At 39.3% G+C, this 21,989-nt stretch overlaps 1 protein-coding gene across 2 annotated transcripts; it reads left to right on the forward strand.

Annotated features, from left to right (window-relative positions):
* On the forward strand, positions 1 to 21,989 carry MMUT (methylmalonyl-CoA mutase). 2 transcript variants are annotated; one of them, XM_026093848.2, is made up of 13 exons: positions 1 to 63; positions 1,090 to 1,501; positions 3,580 to 3,947; positions 4,719 to 4,876; positions 5,820 to 5,991; positions 8,088 to 8,336; positions 9,721 to 9,832; positions 11,043 to 11,158; positions 11,853 to 11,968; positions 16,084 to 16,215; positions 18,507 to 18,654; positions 18,775 to 18,942; positions 20,239 to 21,989. In XM_026093848.2, exons 2-13 carry the CDS (start codon positions 1,123 to 1,125, stop codon positions 20,365 to 20,367), a joined length of 2,247 nt encoding a protein of 748 aa, XP_025949633.1. In that variant the 5' UTR covers positions 1 to 63; positions 1,090 to 1,122; the 3' UTR covers positions 20,368 to 21,989. The 2 variants fall into 2 exon arrangements, with proteins under 2 accessions (XP_025949633.1, XP_025949632.1); XM_026093847.2 differs by lacking the exon at positions 1 to 63 and adding an exon at positions 376 to 501.

The following is a 21,989-nucleotide window of genomic DNA, read 5'->3' on the forward strand; positions in this document are numbered from 1 at the left end:
GCGGGCGCATGCGCACTGCCGCGCCCGGCGGCCGTTGGGGCCCGGCGGAGGGGCTGGCGGCAGGTACGGGGAGCGGAGGGTGGCCGCCCCGGGGCCCTCGGGCCGCCCCGACCCCCCTTTCGCTGGGGCGGGCAGGGGCAGCGAGCCTCGGGGCAGGCCCCCCAGCCCCTATAGGCCCCCGAGGGGGCGGTCCGGGGAAGGGGGCGGCTCTGGCAGCCGGGGTGCTCGGCGACGTACGGGGGCGGGCCCGGCCCGGAGGGCGGCAGCGGCCCGGGGCCGCCAGAAGGGGATGCCGGGGCGGGGGGGGAGGGTGCTCTTCTACCGCTCCGCTGCCCGCACCGGCTCATATATGTACTCTACGTAGCATACATCGTATTAAAACGCTCGTGTGGAGCTTCTGGCCGTGGTGCCACAGCGCTCTGGGAGAAAGCGCTGGATGGGGAGCAGCAGGAGCACTTTCGGCTTTCCCGAGTGACTGAGCTTCTCCCCCGTCTCTGTCAGGTGCCTGGGGGGACAAACTCAGCAACATGCATTATCGTATTATTGCATACGACATGTTTTACTCCTTTCTTTCTCGGTATACTTCTAGACTTGGTCATGCCAAGCTGCCTTCTGCACCGTGCGTGGTGCCGGCAGGTTCCTGACTGCGTGCTCTCCGCAGAGCTCCTCTTTGGCGCTGAGGGCCCCTCTCTGGCACCAGGGAGCCCTTAGATCGGGGAGAGAGCAGAAGGCGAGAGGGTAGCTAGCCATGCTGTCTTGCTGTGTTACACAGACTTTTCAGTGACTGAAGTCATGGTGCTGGTTAGGGACTGAAATAAGTTTCATACTCATTTCAAATGTGGAGATAGAAGAGTTGTAGGAGTTTTCCCTTGCTAGAGGAAAATGGAGTGTGTTTCCTTTGCTTTGCTTTAAGCATTGTCTGATTGAACGGGGGGAATTCTGTGAAGTAAGTGAATAAATTCACTTCTATTTTCTCCTGAGTAATTGGTTTGACTTGAGCAAACTGTTTGACCTCTTGTGCTGGCTTTTCCCATCTTGGATTTGTATAATAGTGCAAAACATGAAGTTCTGCATTTTTAATTCCTTCAGCTTATCCGTTATTGGCAACCTGCTGGGGCAAACATGCTAAGAGCCAAGGATGCCCTCTTGCGCCTCTGGCCCCACTGCTGCACATGCCTGGCACAACTTCCAGCCTCTCGCCTGGCATGGCGTTCGCTGCACAGGCTGCCTCTGCACCCCGAGTGGGCTGCCCTTGCTGAGAAGCAGCTGAAAGGCAAGAACCCAAAGGATTTAATTTGGCACACCCCAGAAGGCATCAACATCAAGCCCTTGTATTCCAAGAGAGACACAGAAAACCTTCCAGAGGAGCTGCCAGGGGTGAAACCTTTCACTAGAGGACCCTACCCAACCATGTACACATACAGGCCATGGACCATTCGCCAGTATGCTGGCTTCAGCACTGTGGAGGAGAGCAACAAGTTCTACAAGGACAACATTAAAGGTAAGACAGCTGGTTTGGCAGAGAACATTGCCTGGCAAAGCAATGGAGAGTAATCACATGGAGGATTACATAGTGAATGTGATTATTCAGCCTTGTGAGTTTTCATTTCTGCTAGATTCTTCTCTGTTGCACTCTTTAGCTCATTTCTGTAATTGTGCTTGTTTCATTTTGCCATTGAGATGAAAAAATGAATGTGTTATGCTATTTTAGACCTTCTGCTTTGGTGCTGACAGAGACAAAATTTGGCTGCGTCCCAGGGTCCAACCAGCAGAGATTGTGGAGCACTTTAGTCTAGTTTTGTGATCATGAGAGAGGTTTGCAGTGGAAAAACCTGCTGAACTTTGTCACTTAGTTAAACTTGTGGCATTAGCGCATTCTGACATTTTGGGTTTCCCTCTCATATTGTTAAGTTTTAAATGTACTCATATAAATGAGTAGGGTGCTAGTAAAGTTTGATATTTTCCTTATTTGAGAGCAGTTTTCCCAGTATTTCTGCAGAATACTGTGCTTTGTAGCAGTTCTTGTAGATAATAGCCGGAGTATCATCATAGTATACTATTCAGGTATGGATCCCAAAACCGCTCCTAAAATGTGGTCTGATCTTGATAGAATGCAGCATTTGTTTTACAACTAGCAGCTTTTTGAAGAGTGGCTGTTTATAACCTTACCAGTCAAAACAGCAGATCACTGACATTTACGTTCTGAATAATACCTCTGGGAAGCTTTTAAATCGCACTTTACTGTCCTTCCTACTCAAAATGTCAGTATTTCAGAGGCAGGAGGGGCTGGTTTCCTTACCAGTGTTAGCTAGTATGAAGCAGGTTAGTATTAGCTGCTGTCATATTGCAAGTACATCTTTTTGAGTCTGTTCATTTATTAAAATCTCAGTAAATTAAGAAATCACAAATACAGAATATTAAAGATCTGCAAACAAACATTTCAACAGAAAGACTTATGAGTGTACTCTGTGTTACTGCTCAAACTTTCTGCTCAAGCAAAAGTGCTAACATTGGAATACGTGGGCAGCACTGCTCAGGTATTCGAGTGCTTGTCGCCAGGAATTTTTCATGTTTATTCAAATGTTGTTATTGTGATGTTGTTATTTTATCTATTTTTGTGTTAATGGTTGTATTGATATTGAATTATTTAGCATAGATTGTGAATCTGGCCTAGTTATTTGTAAAGCATTTTAAACAATTTAGTTACAAATCACTCTGTAATTAGAGGAATGCTGGAAGAGAATTCATTATCCGTCCTCAGAATCGCTGAAGTTCCTATCAGTGGGCTGAGCAATGAACTGGATACAAATTTAAACTGCTGTCACTATGCTTCAAAGCTAACACCTAGCTTTTTAGACCAACAAGAGCAGCTGGTATCTGACAAGAGTTCTGCTGATGTTGAGTAGCTGATTTGCAGAAGGAGCAGATAGAGTTTCTTCAGGAACAGCAACACTGGTGAATGTCTGTGTTTAGTGAAGTTTCAGGTGCTGCTTTTAGGCCACTGCAACAAATCTGCCAGAGCTCTAACTACCCAGTTCCCTGCTTTATATGAATAACTTTCTCTTACTGCAGATTTTTAGTAATGCAGCACTTCACATTAGGAATAAACAATATATGCGAGCAGAGCCAGGGTACCAGTCTGTATGTGTGTGTTTAATCTGTGATAAAGAGGAGGTAATGTGACCTACACTTGTTACCAGCTAAGCTAAGCACAGTTAGCGTGCGTGAGCCACTCTGCTGTCCACGTATGCATGTTTCTAACTTGTGGCTGAATTGCTATTCAGTAGCTTGTTAAGCCACATTTTGATTGTGTGGCTGAGGTTGAAGGACTACAATATTTTTTCTCAGCTAAAAGCTTTTTCATTTAAAGCTTAAATCCTGCATAGACTAGAAAACCTTGGACAAGTTTGGGGAGAAAATGGTCTTTAACATCAAAAATTGGTTTATCATCCAAGCCTAGGTGTTGTAAAATAAAATTAGGCCCATTTCTTAAAGCAAGCCTGTTTAGCACTTCAGAATCAATCTCTCTCTTTTTCTCTCTTTTTTTTTTTCCTTTTTTTCCCTTTTTTTTTCATCTAGCTGGCCAGCAGGGATTATCAGTTGCTTTTGATCTAGCCACCCATCGTGGTTATGATTCAGACAATCCACGAGTTCGAGGGGATGTTGGAATGGCTGGAGTTGCCATTGATACAGTGGAAGACACCAAAATCCTTTTTGATGGAATTCCTTTGGAGAAGATGTCTGTTTCTATGACAATGAATGGGGCAGTCATTCCAGTGTTGGCAACATTCATCGTAACTGGAGAAGAGCAGGGAGTGCCCCAAGCCAAACTGACAGGGACAATCCAAAATGACATATTGAAGGAGTTCATGGTCCGAAATACATACATTTTTCCCCCAGAACCATCAATGCGGATTATTGCTGACATCTTTCGGTACACCTCAAAGGTATTCGTTGTTTAGATGTATTCAGTTCTATTGTTATATCTAGTTAACTGTGCATTTGCAGAACTCTTTGCACAACAAGGCAGAAGACAGGAAGACTTCTCATAGTGAGGAATGAAATGGTTGTGGAAAGAGGAGGGAGGAGAAGTTAAGATCCCAAATCACTTACAGTGTACATTTTAGGATTATTAAGTTAGGCTGTCAATTGTAAGGCAGCCTTGACCCTAAGATAAGGCAAAGCCTGAAAGGAAGGAGGGAAGCTTGGAGAAAAGGATTAGGGAGGCTTTTTTCTGCACAAAAAGTAATAAACCACATGGTTAAGAAGTATGGTGCAGCTGTAAGTGGGAGCAAAGAGATAAGAAATCCTGAAGGACTTCTGCTATGAAATGGAGCAAGAGAAGGAGATAATGAAAGGAGTGAAGTCCTGATATTATGACTGGAAGTTCGATAGTGCCAAATGTTTTCATATTTGCAATTTCATTGGCGAGGTGGAACACAGCCTGTAATCTAATCCATAAAGGAAGAGGATTATCATGGTGAATGATAATATAAGCACAATGAATAATGCAAAAAGGTAAAAGCATTTTTACTATATTGAGAGAGAAGAACAATGGGACTTCATTCAATTGAAATACACACCTGCAAACACAACTTAGTAGAGATGTGTTGTGTTGTCAGTCTATAAAGAGTGGACTATTTGTGAACATCGATAGTACAATTGTCTCACGTTTTTGCCCTTCTGCTGTCTTACACTGTCATCTTTAATTTTTACAGTATATGCCAAAATTTAATTCAATTTCAATTAGTGGATACCATATGCAAGAGGCAGGAGCTGATGCCATTCTGGAATTAGCTTATACTATAGCTGATGGCTTGGAGTACTGCAGAACTGGACTTAAAGCGGGCCTTACCATTGATGAATTTGCGCCAAGGTGAGCAAAACAAGTCTGCAAGTACAAAACTCACTTCAGAAGAGTGATTAAAACCTCTAGAATTTAATCTCAAATGTACTTCAGTATTCTTGTACAAGCAACATTAGCAATGCTCATATTGCAGGTTGATTGTTTATTTGTTTGTTTTTTTGTTATGCGGTTTCAGCAGTGCGAAAATATATCTGGTTCAACAGACACTTAGATTACATGTGTGCTAATAAACTGAATAAAGCTCATTCACACACCCAAGCATTGCCAAGGTCTGTTGTGACAGTTGGTCTCTGGGCCAGAAAGGTCCCCAAGCCTTTACACTACATCTGGTATAGATTACAGAATCCATCAAGAGCTCTTGCAGTCATTTTATGCTATAGTATTATTGAATGTTCTGTACACTAGCACTATTTTGAAATATTTGGAAAAAATCTGCTTAGCAAAGGAAAGCTCAGGTAGTTGAAACAGAATGTACGATTACAAATTTCCTAAAGTCAGTTCATTTTGGCCAGCGTATTCTCTCTCTGTATAGTGACTGCCAAATTGAGTGGAATCACAGTTTCACTGGTCTGTTTTTTCTGATTCACAAATTCTGTAACTATACAGTGAGTCCAAAAAAATGTGTGAATCATATAGCTGGAGCACTGCTTGACTTAGGGTCCCCCCCACAAAAAAAACACTCCCTGAAGACACTTTAACAGTTATTGGGGCCATTGCCGCTGCTGTTTGCCTGCAGTCATCCTCTTTGGAAACTAAGACAGTTTATTAGTGCAAATATGTGGCATTCCATTACAACTGGCATCAGTGGCTGAGAACATTCCCATCATCTTATGTTAGGGTTATATATTTAAAATAAATTAACCAGGGAACTTGCCACATGACTTTTCCATTACTGCAACAGAATTATTACAATGGTTTAATATTTTATCCTGTTTATGTACTCTTACTGCAGACTTTCTTTCTTCTGGGGAATTGGCATGAACTTCTATATGGAAATAGCTAAGCTAAGAGCTGGGAGGCGGCTGTGGGCTCATCTGATAGAGAAAATGTTTAAGCCCAAGGATCCCAAATCTCTTCTTCTGAGAGCCCATTGTCAGACTTCAGGCTGGTCACTCACTGAGCAGGTTAGAAATTGAACTTCAAGTTACTTTCTGATTTATAATGTACATGATTTAAATATGTCCTCAGGTTGCATATATCTGAAAGGGGTTGTTGTTTTTACTAGCAAAGATGCATCTTTCTGAATGAGACAACTTGTCTTAACTCTGATAAATGCACACACTAGTACTGGATCTTTCTTTTTGATTACATAAGAGGAAAGCTGTTGTTAAATGCCAGCAGCATTGCTTCCCAAATTGCTGGTTAGGAAACACTTTTTGGACTACTCTACATTTCTCAAGTAAAAGCATTCAAATTAAGGGCTTTAGATTGTATTCACAAAATAATTTAGGTATAGTGATATCCAGCATCTCAGTGCCTAACTTTTCATGGTCTGGTTTCATTTCTATACTGGACTCATTGTCTTAAGCATCTGTGCTCCCACTCTAGTGGATACTGAATTGAAAATAGGATCCAAATCTGTTAAATGGAGAGACAAATGCAGAGGGATGCTTATGTTAATTCAGGGGTGACTGGTGATGCTCTCTCCTGAATTGGTTAAATAAGTTATCCCTTTGAGAGCATGGCTGAATGGAGCAGTAGGGGCACCCTTGTCTCAAGCTCACTGGGTTGAAAATTAATTCTGGTGGTCAAGGAAGTCATTCACGCCCATATCTCTTAACTGCTGAAGAGACCAGTGCTGGTTACAGCTCGGCTGCTTTTCTGAAACTGGATGCACTTTGTGCTATTTCTTTTGAGTTACATCACTTCACAACAAGAAAATAACTCATGGGACTGCATATATAGTTACTCAAGTGACATCAGAACGGGATTTCAGGACTACTTCTCAATGAGGTCATGTGATAAGAGTTATTTTTAGATTCTATTCTGATTGCTGCCATTGTTATTTAACTTCTGTGTCTTGGTTTTATTTTTTTTTTTTTTAAACAAATGCAATATTTATATTGCAGGGATGCAGTGAAACTAAATTAACTGACTTTTGGAACAGTGGCCCTTGTGGGTCCTCAGATTAAAAGTGCTGTATGAGTTCAAAATATTAATGTTGCCAAAAATATTATAAATCCTCTTCCAGTTTCCAATGTAAATGTATTTCTGGCAAGCTTATAACCTTTTCTTCATGCCTCAGGATTGTTGTTTTCTTTAATATAGCTTCTCCTTATACATTTACGTACATACATGTTACTCCTTAAAGGTTTCAGAGAGCAAATATATTTCCCTTTGGCCTCCCTTTAGCTAGGTAAGCTCCCGTAAAATAGATCTTTACAATCTTGTTCATCCAAATCGTACTTTTCTGTAATTCTTGCAATTTGAATATCTGAACCAGAAATAGAATCCAGCATAGGTAGTGTTACTACTGGCTTGTAAAATAATGATATTAATTCCCTCTCTTTATGGAAAATAGGTTAATTCACAGACCTCACGATTCCTTATGTCTTCTTTAAAGTCCTACAACATTGATAACTCTTAATTACTTTGACTACTTATCACCTAACCTAAACATGCCAAAGTGTAGGTGTGCAATTTACACTAATGTTAAGTTCCTTCAATAATCAAATGAAAGAGATAGGCGCCTGCAGCAGGTGATTCTTTACCCTGTCTTAGCATACCAGTCACCCCCTGGAGTTCACAATAACTGTTCTTTGATTATAAGGACAGATATATATCTCTCAACTGCCTAGATGTCTAAAATGAGCTGAGAGAAATCTTGGTCAAAAGGCTGAAATTATATTCTGTTAAATTGACTCTCATTTTCTACCTTGTACTCCAGATTATACATTTGTTTTGGTTAATATCCCAGTTCTCCCATTGATGTCTTTCAATTTTACAGCACCATCAAGTTTCAACAGTAACTCCTAGCTTTGTAATGTTGTCATTAATGAAAATACTAAACACATTTTGTTCCGAAACACATCTTGAGGATCTTGACTAGTAACCTGTCTGCCAGATGTGCTGTTCACGACTCCAGGACTTTTGGAATTCCAGGATGGAAGTTATCCAGACTAACCATACCATCCTCTCCAATTTGAGTTTATTAAGTTCTTAATATGCCTCAGGCACTTGGCAGAACCTTTATGCTTCAGTGCTTTCCTTTTCCTTTCAGGATCCCTTTAACAATGTTATTCGTACTGCAATTGAAGCAATGGCTGCAGTGTTTGGAGGTACACAGTCTTTGCATACAAATTCATTCGACGAAGCCTTGGGTTTGCCTACAGTAAAGAGTGCTCGCATTGCTCGGAATACACAGATCATAATACAGGAGGAGTCTGGTATTCCTAAAGTGGCAGACCCCTGGGGGGGATCTTACCTCATGGAGTGCCTCACCGATGATGTCTATGAAGCTGCTTTAAAGGTCAGATTGCATGTTTTTTGTATTGTTATGATCTGGTGTAGGAGCATCAGGTTTGTTTTTTGCTTTTTTTTTTTTTTCCCAGAAATGTCTTTTCAGGGACTATTTGATATATTGGTGACTTATTATGAAGGAATTCTTTTACCACTCCTGCCTCTGTTATATTTTTGTAAACAAACCCGATAAAAATACAGTATGTATGTGTGTATGTATATGTGTATGTATCTGTATGGACTTCAGCCTTTCAGCAGATTACATTCAGAGGGGAAATATCTCCATGTTGAACAAATAATCAAGATCCGTTAAGTTCCCATGTGCTCTGGAGATTCCTGATTTTCTTGCATCTCTGTGTTTTGTCCGTAAAAGCAAAGATTCTACAGAAGAAATCAAGCCAATCTACTAGGTGCATGACGTCTGTGGTAGTCTGCTCAAGACCTTAAAACTAGTTCTTAAGTGCAAATTTTTATAGCTGAGCATGTAGGCAGACAATTGTCTGACCATACATATGGACATTATGTAGAACATAGAATTTTTTCTGTTGGATCAAAACAATCCATTTTTTAATAAATGTTTTTCAGCTACTAGGACTTACTTGTGTGCAAGCACTACTGTACTGGAGTAGTCTGGGGCAATCCCAAATAAAGTTATCTGCCTAGACGTTTGCAAGATTGGGCTGTGGAAGTAAACCCTGTGATTCTCCCTTTGAGCAAATTATTGCTTTTATGCAAAGTCCCAAAGTCTGTAAATTAACCAAAATAGGCTTAAACACTAACCTGGTAAACACAGCAGTACATAGTGCTGTGTTAGCACCTTATGGTTTTCGTCTATATGTCAACTAAGATGCTTCTAGACAGTGCCTAGCCATGGTCTGAGGGCCATTTTCAGTAGGAAGTTTGAGTACAGTCACCCTGTTTTGGAGAGGAAAGGGCTGTAGTTGCATGAGAGTTGAACCATGCCATTCCCCTTGTCTTCAGGGTCTGAGAATTTGCCCTGACTTTGTTCTGTTTACTAGTATACATGTAACTATAAAGGCTGGTTGGCAGGCAAAGGTCCATATCTATTTATCTATTTGCAGAATCAATGCATTGGATTTTAAGTCTGCATAGAGGGAAGACTGTGGTTCTTATTGGTTAAGTAATATGCTGTGCACTGTTATTGAATCCATGGCATTTTGTTAATAAGAATATTCTTTTGTTTGAGATCTTGCTTAATTTATACCCGAAACCTTTAGTCTGAGATGCAGGTGTAGAGGAAATATTCTTCTAGAGCACAAGACTGTATATTTAGGTATAAGTACTACTGTTCAAATTCTTATTAACAAAAGTGAAAAGCTGGATTTGTGAATCTTGTTACTGTGTATTTTTTTTCCATCCTTTTTATTTCTCAGCTCATTGAGGAGATTGAAGAAATGGGTGGAATGGCCAAAGCTGTAGCTGAAGGAATCCCCAAACTTCGTATTGAAGAGTGCGCAGCTCGGAGACAAGCCAGGATTGACTCTGGTAGGGAGCAGGAAGGTGCAAGAAAGGAAGAATTCCAGTAGAATGTCTTTTTATGAAGGCTTTTTTACACACACATTTTCATATGTTTTCGCTTCCTGGGTTAGGAGTAACAGATTGTGAGTAATAAAACAGAAAGATTTTAGTTGAATATTGGTGAAAGATTCTGGAAGAGATACCAGTGCATAGGAGTCTGCCAAGAGAAATGAATAAATACAGTCTTGCTTGACATATTTAAAACTAGACTAGACAAAGCTGTAGAAAAATTATCTTTAAATCGTGTCTCCTAAATTTAAAAATGTGACCACCAGCAGATGGCAATATTGAATATATATGGCTGAATTTCTAGTTTTGCTTGAGAAGTATTCATTTTTACTGAAGACTAGAAAACTGCAGTCATCTCAAATTAGAGGATGATACAGCTCTTTATACATATACATAATATATAGTATGTATATGTATGCAGGGATATACATATATGTATATGTTTATATTCTACTTTTTGTAATATGTGTTCCGGTAACAGAAACTAGAGATAACTCAAACATGAAAGGAGATATATGAGCTTTTTCATTTGGAGGATAAGTTTGAAGGAGGCATTTAGTATAGACCATTAGAGAATAATAAATAAAGTTCTGTATTTTCTCTCCCAAGATTGATTACGTTGGTTGGAAGAGCATAGTAGTGTTACCAGGCACTGCAAGTGAACATGGTTTTTACATCCATATTGGCTAAAAATTACAATATGGCTTTCCAGCGTGATAAATTTATTTTTATTCGTGTGGAATAGTTTTAGATAGGAACTTCACTTTCTTATTTTTCTAATAACAGAAGAGTAAATCCAGAGCTGTACCAGAGAGCAGCGCTTCTGCTTGTTTCTGTAAGATTCAGCTATGCAAATTTAAAAAGGGAAAAGTAGCTAATGTATGTTAGTGTGTTCTTATTAAATTAGTTTGTAAGATAAATAGTATTCTTTTTCAAATCTGTTTTCCAGGTCAGTATTCACTGAACTGAATGTTCTTACATCTAACCATCTTTCATCATAATGAAAAATACTGACTTCAGTCTTTCCTGAGAAAGCAAATTTTAAGTATTTGAAATGTCAAAACAGTTTTAAACCAAAGCTCAAAATTTTCTTGTTGTATAAATACTGTGTCCTTTCACAATAACTTGCAACTGTATTCTTAGTTTCTGGTGTTTCTGTTGGAAATAGGTTCTGAAGTAATTGTTGGAGTAAACAAGCACCAGCTAGAAAAAGAGGAGACAGTTGAAGTTCTGGCTATTGATAATACTTCCGTCCGTAGCAAGCAGATTGAGAAGATTAATAAGGTGGGAATTACCTTCTCAGAAATAAAAGTTCTTGTACTTTCAGATAGTACTTGAGTAAATATTAAGGAAAGATGGCTTGCCAAAGAATTGACCCTCATATTTGGGAGGATCCAGTCTAAAACCTAGTGGAGAAGCTGGATTTCTGTTTAACAGCTTCAGTGGAGACTGATGGACACCCCAAAGAAACAAAGTATTAAAATCCGAACAAAAATGTTTTCATTATGTTCATTTGGTTTTAATCATTAGAGCATTTAAATAGTCTCATAAATATATGTCTGATCTTTCAAGTCGAGAGCTTTACATTTTCTGAAAATAAGATAGAAAATAACTATGTAATGCTTTGCTCTAAACGTGTGTGACATTACTTAAACACTCAGACTATTTGGTGCAGTCTGTCAGATGCTATTAAAGAATGCTGCTTACAATCAGCAATCAAGATTCAATTTTACAATTAGTAAAAAAATGGAGAAAATTGTTTTAGAGTTACTTAATGGACTTGTACACATGCTTTAAGGCCTGAAATGCCTTTTTAATTTTAGCTTTTTTGAAAGATAAGGTGTATGTTGATAACAGTTGCATTATTCCATTCTTCCAACATAAATATCTGAAACCAGAAAGTCTTAGCAGAAGACACTGGACTTCCCAGTTTGCCTCGTTGTTTGTTTTAATTAAATATTTTTACTCTCCAATTAAGGTGAAGGCTAATAGAGATCAAGCAGCAGCCCAGCAATGTCTTGCTGCTCTAACACAGTGTGCTGCTACTGGGGAAGGCAACTTATTGGCGCTTGCGGTGGAAGCAGCACGTGCAAGGTATTACAGGGGGGATTGAAATATCCAACAGCTGTTAAAAATCGATTGTTCATTTTCGTCTTTCAGCTGTTTTTAGGTATGCTGTTAGCAAGTTTGACCTCTCAAGATGTTTTGTATTTTTATTCAGAGGTGGAAGTAAAAGGTGGCTGCAGTTTGACGTTGTAGGATAGACTATTTATGGTTTGCAGTCTCTTAAAGCTATGTTTTAATAGCTCTTCAAGAACAATATGGATACAAAGTATGTCATCTAAAATGATGATGTTCACATGCATTCTGTTGTTTACAGCTCAAGCTCTTATCGGTTTCAGAATGTAGCTAGATTTCTCTGATTTGCCACCTTGCTGTTTTGTAGGTCAGAGAGCTTAAAAAGTGTCTGAGATGTGAAAAGGGATATACACAGTCTCTTCATGGTCTGTTGCTTCATCCTTTCTTGCACCATAAATTGGTGCGAAAACATTTTTTTGGTTGAAGGAGAAATAAGCTTGCTTAGTCAGGCAAAGATGTAAAAGATGTAAAAGGACAGTGAAGCATCCTTTAGAGTCCAGCGGAACATTTACTCTTTTAATCTAAGGTGTTTTTTAAGACTGTTTTCAATCCCACTGCAAACAGAGTTGATCTCTGGAATATCTCACATCTGTTCTTTAATTCAGTGGCCCAGAAGTGAGCAAACCAAACTTACTCTTTATTGAGGTGCTGTCTTATTTTTTACTGTGATTGCTCAAAATCCTCATTCCATTTTGTTCAACACTAACAGATGCATGTTCGATACATTTGCTTCCAAAGAGAGCTTGTCAGGACTGTCAGCAGTATGTCAGCACTTGTCTTTGAATTGTAGAGGTCCTTAGAGGGTAATGGTGGACTTAGCAGGGATTCATGTCTTCTAGTTTCTCTACTTAATGACCTGGTTTTTATTATTTGTAAAAGTATTAATGGACTGCAACTCCATTTTGTAAGGTGCAAATACAAAACAAAAATCTTGCATCTGCCCCCAGAACTGTGTAGCCTGTGTCCACTGTAGTATGACCATAGGAGGAAATCGTCATATCTGATAAAGAGCATTTGAAGGAATTTTGTGAGTTCTGTGAATGTCTACTATACTTATAGTAAGTATATTTAAGTTTTATAATAGTGAGGTGAAAGCAGTTTTTTCCAAAGCAAAATTTTGCTGTAAATGATAAATAGGATTTTTTTTTTTTTTTACATCCAGCTTGTAAAGAACTTGTATCTAATGCCATGGCTGTCTGGTTAGACTAAAGAAAGGTGCAATCTGCACAGAAAATTTGCTTTTCTTCTTGCCAAGAGGAGAGGCTCTAATGCTGGCTCCAGATGGAGCTGTCCCACTATGGATGCGTTTGGGTAGACGGCATCCATCTATGCAACAAGACTAAGAACTAAGCAGAGTTTTTTAAAAAAATGTTTCTTGGCAAGTTGTGGGTAGTTTAAGGCAAAACCCCTTTATTACATAGAAACCTTGAATTTTAAGGGTTGCAGAGATTTGGAGCAGAATTTTCAGAGAACTCTAAATGGATTTGAGAGCCTGTATTTAACATTAGTTGCTCTTCTAGACTGTTGTCCTCATGAATCCAGATATGAATTCCATAGTGTGCTGAGGAAAAAAAGTGGATAAAAGCAGAGAACTTTCAAAATACATTTCCAGAAAGTGTGTGTGGCAGGCGAAAGTGGCCAAGAGTGTGTCAGTACTGTTATGGAAATTAGGCTTGTCGGCCACCATAACAGGGCTCGACCCTAGGTTCCCGAAAGTAAAGTTCAGAGCCAAATCAAAACAATTTAAATTTTAATCATGCGCGTGCTGTAATTACAGCTCGAGCTGGGTGCCTCCAAAGAGGGACCCTAACGTAAACAAATCCTGGGCAATTATAGTTTTTCCAGCTTACATTTCCCACCCCTCACGCGATAGTTAGACCAATAGCAATTTTTTTTGGTCTGGGGTCTCCTGCTCCTCATTGGGTCTCATCGTCGTTCTTAGGTAAGCTGTTTTTCTCCTTATTTTTGTTTTTTGCGATCTCTGATGAAGGTTGTACCTCTGTTTTTGTTGGGTCTGGCAGTTGTCTCCCAAGGTCTTATTTTTCAATTGTTTTGTCGTCTTCCCTTTCGGAGTGGGTAAAACAGGAGCGCAGACTACGTGTGGCTTCCTTATTTTCCCAGCCTGAACGAGCTCTGAGGCACTATTTTTTACTAAACTAGGTAAAGGTTTACTTTTCCCAAGTGCGGCCTACGGCTTCAGCAAATTTAGCTACTCATGCTAAGCAAGTTTTATATAAGTTGTGCTAAGCAGCTATTTCTAGACAGTTTCAATTCACTATTCTTTAACAGTTTCCCCCCTTTGTTATACTATGACTAAAAGATGTATGTTCTGGCACGATACTGTTTTCTAGAGAAAGCAGGCCAAGCCTTAAGAATATCCTTGAGGTAAGAGGCCAGCTCCAGATGTATGCATTACATAGATCTCATCTGTATGCTCAAGATAGGATTTTTGCCATTTTATGCTGGTGTAGTTACAGTTTATGATTAAGTTTGCTGAGTATGCAACAGATGAGCTGAGAAAGAAAAAAGCAAAATAGCAAGGGAGTCACAGGAAGTTAAATATCTCTCTGAAATTTATTAAAGGATTCAGTTAATACAGCAGAAATCCATCTTTAGTTACATAGTATGTGTGGCAGATTATGTAAGGTTAGAATCAGACAATAACTACTGGAACTGGAAACAGCAGAAGAGGAGCTGAGTACAATTCATTTTGTCATTTCATTCCAAAAGCACATAGACAAGAAGTTGTAACTTGTCCAAATATGACGTAACGCAATAATATCCTGTGTCCTCTGAGCATTTCATATTAAAAGCTTAGAGGATATTTAATTTAATTTTGGCTAAGAGTAGCTTATAGCTAAACATAATATAGCAAGAAAAAGTGCAAATTCCACAGGACAAAATATATTTAGCAATGGCCAGATGAATGGCGTTTTGTACTTGTAAGCATACTTTCAAACTGTATTGTAAGTGTAGTATTTTTCTTCATTGCACTTTGAGAGAGTTTGTAACAAGTTGTATTCATTGCTTTGTATGTATGTATTTACGTGTGAATTCCTTAGTCTCTTCCCATTCAAGTATAATTTTTACTGAATATATTGACAAAAAATATCAGGAGCTCAGCAGCATACCTTCACAGTCATTACGCAGTACAGACTCTCAATTAATTTTGTATAAGAAGTGAGAATCTACTGTAATGGAGTTACTAGCTGAACTGCTCTTTCTCCACAGATGAGTTGCTTTTTCCTTCTAATTAGGTCGCTCTTCCTCAGTCTTTGGGTTGTGGGCTCAACTGTAGTTTGAGCATAACATCATCTTTTTGGTACAGGTCTGCATGATAGATTTTTCCCAGAAAGATAGAATCCATTAAGCTCAAGATTTTTAAATGCTTTGGGGCAGAGACTGTTATTTCTTACATTTGTACAAAGCTGAGGACAGCACAACCCAGTGTGCTTCTGGCAATTGTGCTACATCAGTAAAAGGTATATTACTTCTTGCATGCAGTGTCTCCAGTATCAAACAAAGCTTGAAAGTGGCATATAACTGAATTTCCCAGATTCTTCTGCATCTTTAGTAAATACTAAAACATAAACAGCAAAGGAAAGGCAAACAAATTACAGTAAACAGCTTAGGCTCCAGACTGTTTTTGTGTGTATTCTTTCTTTTTTTTCCTCTTGATTTTTATATTTCAGATTTTAGTCTGATGTTACTATCAGTCCAAGTATAAGATCTTGCAAGCTGAGCATTAAAAAATTCCCAGTTAAGGGAATTTGATTCAACTTGCTGAAATATTTTGCTGTGCAACAGTCTCAGTTGCCTTGTCTTTTGCAAAATCACTTCTCACATCAGAAAAATACGTGGGTTTTTTTATATTTTCTTGGGTTTTTTTAACTACCCTTACATGTTCTACTAGTGGATGATGCTAGAGTGAGTCAGATGCTCAGAGTTGTAGGATGAAAGGAGAACCATGTGTAATTGAATTTGCTCCTGGAGCAAGGCAAATAATTGGGCCACTGCTAGTGATTTCTGTATTCTTCTGATAGCATTAATGGTTTGCTTCTGTGTCTTAGGTGCACTGTCGGAGAAATAACAGATGCAATGAAGAAGGTGTTTGGGGAGCATAAAGCCAGTGACCGAATGGTGAGCGGAGCTTATCGCCAGGAGTTTGGAGAGAGTGATGAAATTCTTTATGCCATCAATAGGTGAGAATAACTTCCAAAGAAGCTGACCATAGCATCACGTTCAATCCATTTGACATTTATACTCACTACTCACTAGAAAAGCATTCCTCAGGATATGGGTACAAGGTAGCAGAAATTAATCCCCAAAATGGTTGCAAAACAAAACAAACACCTGCACACACATTCTCATGCCTGTAAGCAAGTAAGCCGAATGAGAAATAAGTGCAATAAGAGGACAGTCAATACTTACTCAAGCTTTTATTTGCTTGTAAACAAAATCCACTGAGGTGGTTTTATGGTTTGAGGGTTTTGTTCAAATAGACCAGTCAACCTTAAGATTAAGAATTTGAGAAACATTGCCTGAAATGCCCATACACTGCATTGCTTCTTTTGTAGACTATGTAATAATAATCTCTGCAAATATTTCCAGCAGTTCATATTTGCAAAACCTATTTTTTGTCAGTCCATAAGTTGTTCCTGCAGCTTCACTCTTAATTTTCTTCACTCTTAAAATTCTAAGGCTAAAATCTGTCTGGATATCCACATACAACTTCCAGTCTGTGGGTGTTACATGTATCACTAGAGAGAAGACATCAGAGGATGGGAATATGTGTGAAAACAGTATCCGTTTGTGTCTTTTGTCAGCTTCTGCCTTTGCTGCTGTCCTCATGGGTGAGGAGGCAGAATTGCTAGAGTAGGTGATGATGTAATATGAATTCATGCTCTTCAGTCCCCACTATACTTGGACTTACACATCAAAGAGTTACAGGATCTCTAAAAAGGAATGTCCTGATGGCTTCACAATGGTGATGTTTAGCCTGACTTGAAAGCAGTTGTTCAGGGGGTAGCACTATCTTTTATTTTAAATACCAAGACAAGTATTTATAATTATAGCTTTACATGAAACTGAACTATTCCTTGAGAAACAAGATGTACCTCCCTTTTTCACACATGTGCTTTATGTCTAGCATCATATGTTCCATTTAGTAAATATGGTAATAAAACTGGCTTTGCTACTTACTACCTTTGCACAGCCCATGAAAAGTGGAATTTCAGAGTTGCCCCACTCTTAACTCAAGCCCTGAATTGCAGTCACTCAGGTGGTCTTAGCCTGGCAGGCTTGGAGTACCTACAGCTGTTCTCTTTGGGAGAGCGCCTAAGTGCAAATAAATAAGAAAATAAGAATATGGGAACACAAAGCAATACAGAGAAAAGGATTTTAAGAAATCACATGTCAAGTCATGTATGTATTTCATTTATATCCTTAACAGTCCGTCTGTTCTACAAGCCCGGCTTCTTTAGATTCTCAAGCAGAAGCTTTGCAGTCTGGTTTCCCCAGCTCTTTTGATATATTCCTTTTTAAACTGGCCAAGTCTTCCCCCCCACACTTAAACGAAACTTTTTCCTGTCCTGGCATCACCTCCTGGGGCTGTTCAAACCTTTGCTGATAAATGCTTTATCTTGAGTGATTCTTTTCCTGAACCTATACCACTGGATTCATATAGTGACTACTCCAGCCATGTCAACAGATGGTTTCAAGCTGCTCCAAATCCATACAATCTGTCATTAATAGAATGCACAGAACAGTATAACATTAAAAATCCACTTTTAGTAGTGTTTTCTGAGAGTAATCTTAGTGTCCCACTCCAAGATAGAGACTGGCAGTACGTGGATAATGAGACATAAGATGAAAGATTGATCTCTGGCTGTGGTTATACAGTTGCTTTAATCCAGCAGAAGTCTGGACTGCCACTGACCTAGAAAAAAGGGAGGCACTGGAAGGAGTGCATGGAATGGGGGATACAGGTCATCCTTTTCTGCACAGACTTGTGCCCAGTTGAATGATGATGTGTAAATGCACAGCATGAGGTTTAGGACCCACCTCTATATTCCATGTGCTGTGCAAGTACTTTTGAAGTTATGGGTCCTAATTATTCTTAAAATCTGAGAATTGTGCTTCAGTTACTTGGAATTCAGCTCATTAAAACCTCAAAGAATGCAGTAGTTTGGCTGTTGCAGAGCAGCAAAGTAGTGAAGGGTTTTTCTTAAAAAAAAAAATATATACACACATATATATATATGTATATGTAGTTCAGGAGAGTAAATAGAAGAAATCAGTTAGTAACCATTTAACACGAATGTTAAAATAGTATTCAGACTACACAGACCAACCATGACCTGGAAGATCCTTTGATTTAACGTACAACGGTTTTAGCGGATTTAATGGTTGCAAGAGTGCTTTTTTTTATTTGTGGAAATGCTTTTAATGAATCACAATGACTTGTGGTGTTACAACATGTGTTTCCAATCAGAGTTAACAAGTTCATGGATCGTGAAGGGCGCAGGCCTCGTATACTTGTCGCAAAGATGGGCCAAGATGGCCATGACAGAGGAGCTAAAGTTATTGCTACAGGATTTGCAGACATTGGCTTTGACGTGGACATAGGTCCCCTCTTCCAGGTATGACTGAATTATCAGTGTCTGTTCCAGTGTATTCTGAATGCAGTGGTTTTCCCTGGGATGCTTGTTCAGCAACCAGATTGAGGCTGTGATCTGTAATGTAATCCTTTTTTCATATAGACACCTCGAGAAGTGGCCCAGCAGGCAGTCGATGCAGATGTGCACTGTGTTGGTGTGAGCACACTCGCAGCAGGTCATAAAACTCTTGTGCCTGAACTCATCAAAGAACTCAATGCCCTTGGCCGCCCAGACATCCTTGTCATATGTGGAGGTGTCATCCCACCTCAGGTATGGGTCAACATCCATTTCCATCAAGACCAGGAGACTGCTTTATTTCAGTCTCTGCTGATTTTAGCTATTTCCTATACGTCAAAGTTGAGTTACACTGCTGAAGGCTGCTGTGTATAATCACTAGGTTCAGTATAGGTCTGCAGGATGGTCACAGAGTGCAGTCAGGTCTCATTGATGTGGTTTTTAGTACACCCTGTCCTGGTTTAACTTACAGTGTTTGTTGGATGGAATATTAAGTTGTGTTGTGTAAAAACTAGCCTCAGAGAGATGTTCTTCATGCTCTGTTGTTTCTGATTACCAGTACTTTGCATACTACTGACAAAGGCTAGCTCCTGTCTTGAGAGACTTCATGACTACCAGTAATAGTTCTGAAGAGGCACGGCTATGAACTAAGACACATTGCAGGTCCCAACACCTATAGGCTACACATCTCATTCTCTGTTTAGTCCCTCCTCATGTTCCCTCTCATTAGGCTTAGGGTTGCCTCTCACTCCCTCTCCTTAACTATTTTTTATAAACTGTTCAACAGTTTGTCACATTGCCTTGCAGTCTCATTTGTGCCTTTGTCCTAAAATTTTCCGTAGCTCATCTGTAAGTGCCTGGCTGCTTCACCTTCAGGGTTTTCTTCTGTCTAGAGAGATTCAAATTGATTTTGTATATAAATCTTCTCTTATTCCCTTTTTCCAGACTTCTTCCTTTTCCAACCACTCAGATAAGTGTTCTGGAAGGATAGACTTTTAAAATGAACAAGCAGAACTCTATTAGTGTTTTTTGGAGAACCAAACCGTGCTCTGTCCAGTGTCTCTCCATGAGATGCTAACAGTCTGTGGTTGAAACAGGTATAATATATCCTATGTATGTGAGACTACATGCCTGCTTCCCAAGTCTTGTTTAAAATTTCAGGACAATCATAAAATCAGAGTGATTTAGATTGAAAGGGACCACTGGCAGTCATCTCGTCCGAGCCCTCACTCAAAGCAGCATTTTCGAAAGTTAGATCAAAGTTGGTTTGGTTAATTCAGGGTCACATCCAGTTGTTTCTTGAATATCTTCAAGGATCTGACACTAATCTGGTGTTAAACAGGTAAAACCTTTCCTGTGAGTGTTTTTTAGTATTTCTTTTTTTGCTCCTAACTATTGTTCTTGCTATTTCCCTTGATGCTGTCTTGCCATTTCTGGGAGTTGATGCACATGTTGTCTCAGGCCCAGCATTTAGGATAGATCACACACCTACAGTAATAGTCAATTTTCTGTTGCAGTATTAACTATAGATCTTAAATTTCTTCTGAACAGGATTATGACTTCCTTTATGAAGCTGGCGTTACCAATGTGTTCGGTCCAGGGACTCGTATTCCGAGAGCGGCTGTCCAAGTGCTGGATGATATTGAGAAGTGCCAGGATAAGAGGCTGCAATCTGTGTAATGCAGAAACTTCACACAACGCAACCAGTCATATAATAATTGCTTATAATCATCAGCAAGGGTTGGCCAGCCACATATCTTTGGTTCCACTACCCTGTGGCCTGGTGTTTTGTGCTTTCTAAGAAAGTTATTAATTCTATGGCTTGTTCTATCTGAAGATTATTTATGTATGTATCCACATGAAAATTTTATCTCTAGAACTATGAAGGGAATTCAGTAAGTGGGTTTGGTTTTTTTGTTTTTCACATATACTGCTAAATAAAATATCTGTTCCAGCTGTTTGGTTATTCCATTGATCCCTTTTACATATGGATTACTTCTTTTGAAATTTTGGAATCATGTATTTGGCAGGCATTTTAGACATGGAGGTATTCAGGCAAAATCACTGAAGTTCAGCAGAGAGGTGATTGAATCCTACAACACTTTGATGTTAATGTTAATCTGACTCAACTCGCTTTAGAAAGGTCCAAGTAGATAAACTATAATTTTTCAAAGTTCATGGTTTGTTTAATAAGATACAAATCCTGTATCTGGCAGTAGTCCATACAGAATCAGCTGTCCAGCTCTGGCCTGCCCACATTGCTGCCCTTCCCTGATGCTTCACTCTTCCTTAAATGAAGTTAATTTCCTTCCATCTCCCTTACTTAGTTCTGTATTTATGTCCAGTATTGCTCTTGTTATTCCTATGTATTTAGCAGTTGGACTCTTCGGGTCAGTGATTTCTCACCATTTCTCCCTTCCAAAAGGAATTGGATTTATACATGTAAAATGCTAAGAGTAGGGCAAAACCCTCTGTGGGATCCTTAGAGTGCAAACAGGGGTGTGAGGGTCTGCTGGGGGCCAGTCCCTGCCATTCTGGCCCTGTCCCACTTCACTTCATTTTGTTTTATTGCTCGCTGCATCACCTCATAAAAAGATACTAAAGCCTCCGTGTGGTAGCACTCCTATAGCTACTGTGAAAGCGGCTGTAGCGCGCTTCTAAGAGGTTCAACACCATTGTACTTTATGTAAAGTGAGATTTTCTGCAGTTGACTGGAATTTGCAGATGCAGTTAATAGCATCTTTCCCTTGCTCTAAAGATTGCAACTTTACTTAAAATAAGCTTCTTTAGTGGAGCATATGTGCTCATATTGGAGCATATGTGCTCATATTCTCACATTGCTCAGAAATAAACAGGTTAATTGACTTGCTTCTCTCTGTCTTTCTAATTAAGATTAACAGTATTGATCCCTGACCAAATCTTTGCCTTTAAAATGCCATGGGGTTTTGTCTTGATTATTTGTAAGCATCTGATTCCCTTCAGGAATGGTTCAAACCAGGATATACAGAAAGCATCAGCAATAAACATACTACCTTCTGTCTTTGCACAAGACCAAGCCCTCTTGCCAGCCAACTGGAAAAAGATGTAGTCAAAGTGTTGGTGACCTCTAAAGTTTGTTATGACATTAGTTTCACCTGTTTCTTCCTGTTAATGGCTTCTGTGCTCTTTGGTGATGTATATCATCTACATGGGCTTGCCTTACATATCCTCTTTTTTTTGTTTGTTTAACTCTAATGATTTTTAAAATCTGCATCTTGTTTCCTTTGAGTTCAATAAAAAGTTCCCACTATCTTCAACTGGAA

This window comes from Dromaius novaehollandiae, chromosome 3 (genome assembly GCF_036370855.1).
Source record: "Dromaius novaehollandiae isolate bDroNov1 chromosome 3, bDroNov1.hap1, whole genome shotgun sequence".
Classification (NCBI taxonomy): domain Eukaryota; kingdom Metazoa; phylum Chordata; class Aves; order Casuariiformes; family Dromaiidae; genus Dromaius; species Dromaius novaehollandiae.

What these genes read in the sequence shown, in the direction of transcription:
- MMUT (XM_026093848.2), top strand. Translation starts at nt 1,123, where the DNA reads ATGCTAAGAGCCAAGGATGCCCTCTTGCGCCTCTGGCCCCACTGCTGC. An exon ending in TCTTTCGGTACACCTCAAAG is followed by an intron (nt 3,948 to 4,718) that starts GTATTCGTTGTT and finishes TAATTTTTACAG; the next exon opens with TATATGCCAAAATTTAATTC. An exon ending in AGATTGAGAAGATTAATAAG is followed by an intron (nt 11,159 to 11,852) that starts GTGGGAATTACC and finishes TCTCCAATTAAG; the next exon opens with GTGAAGGCTAATAGAGATCA.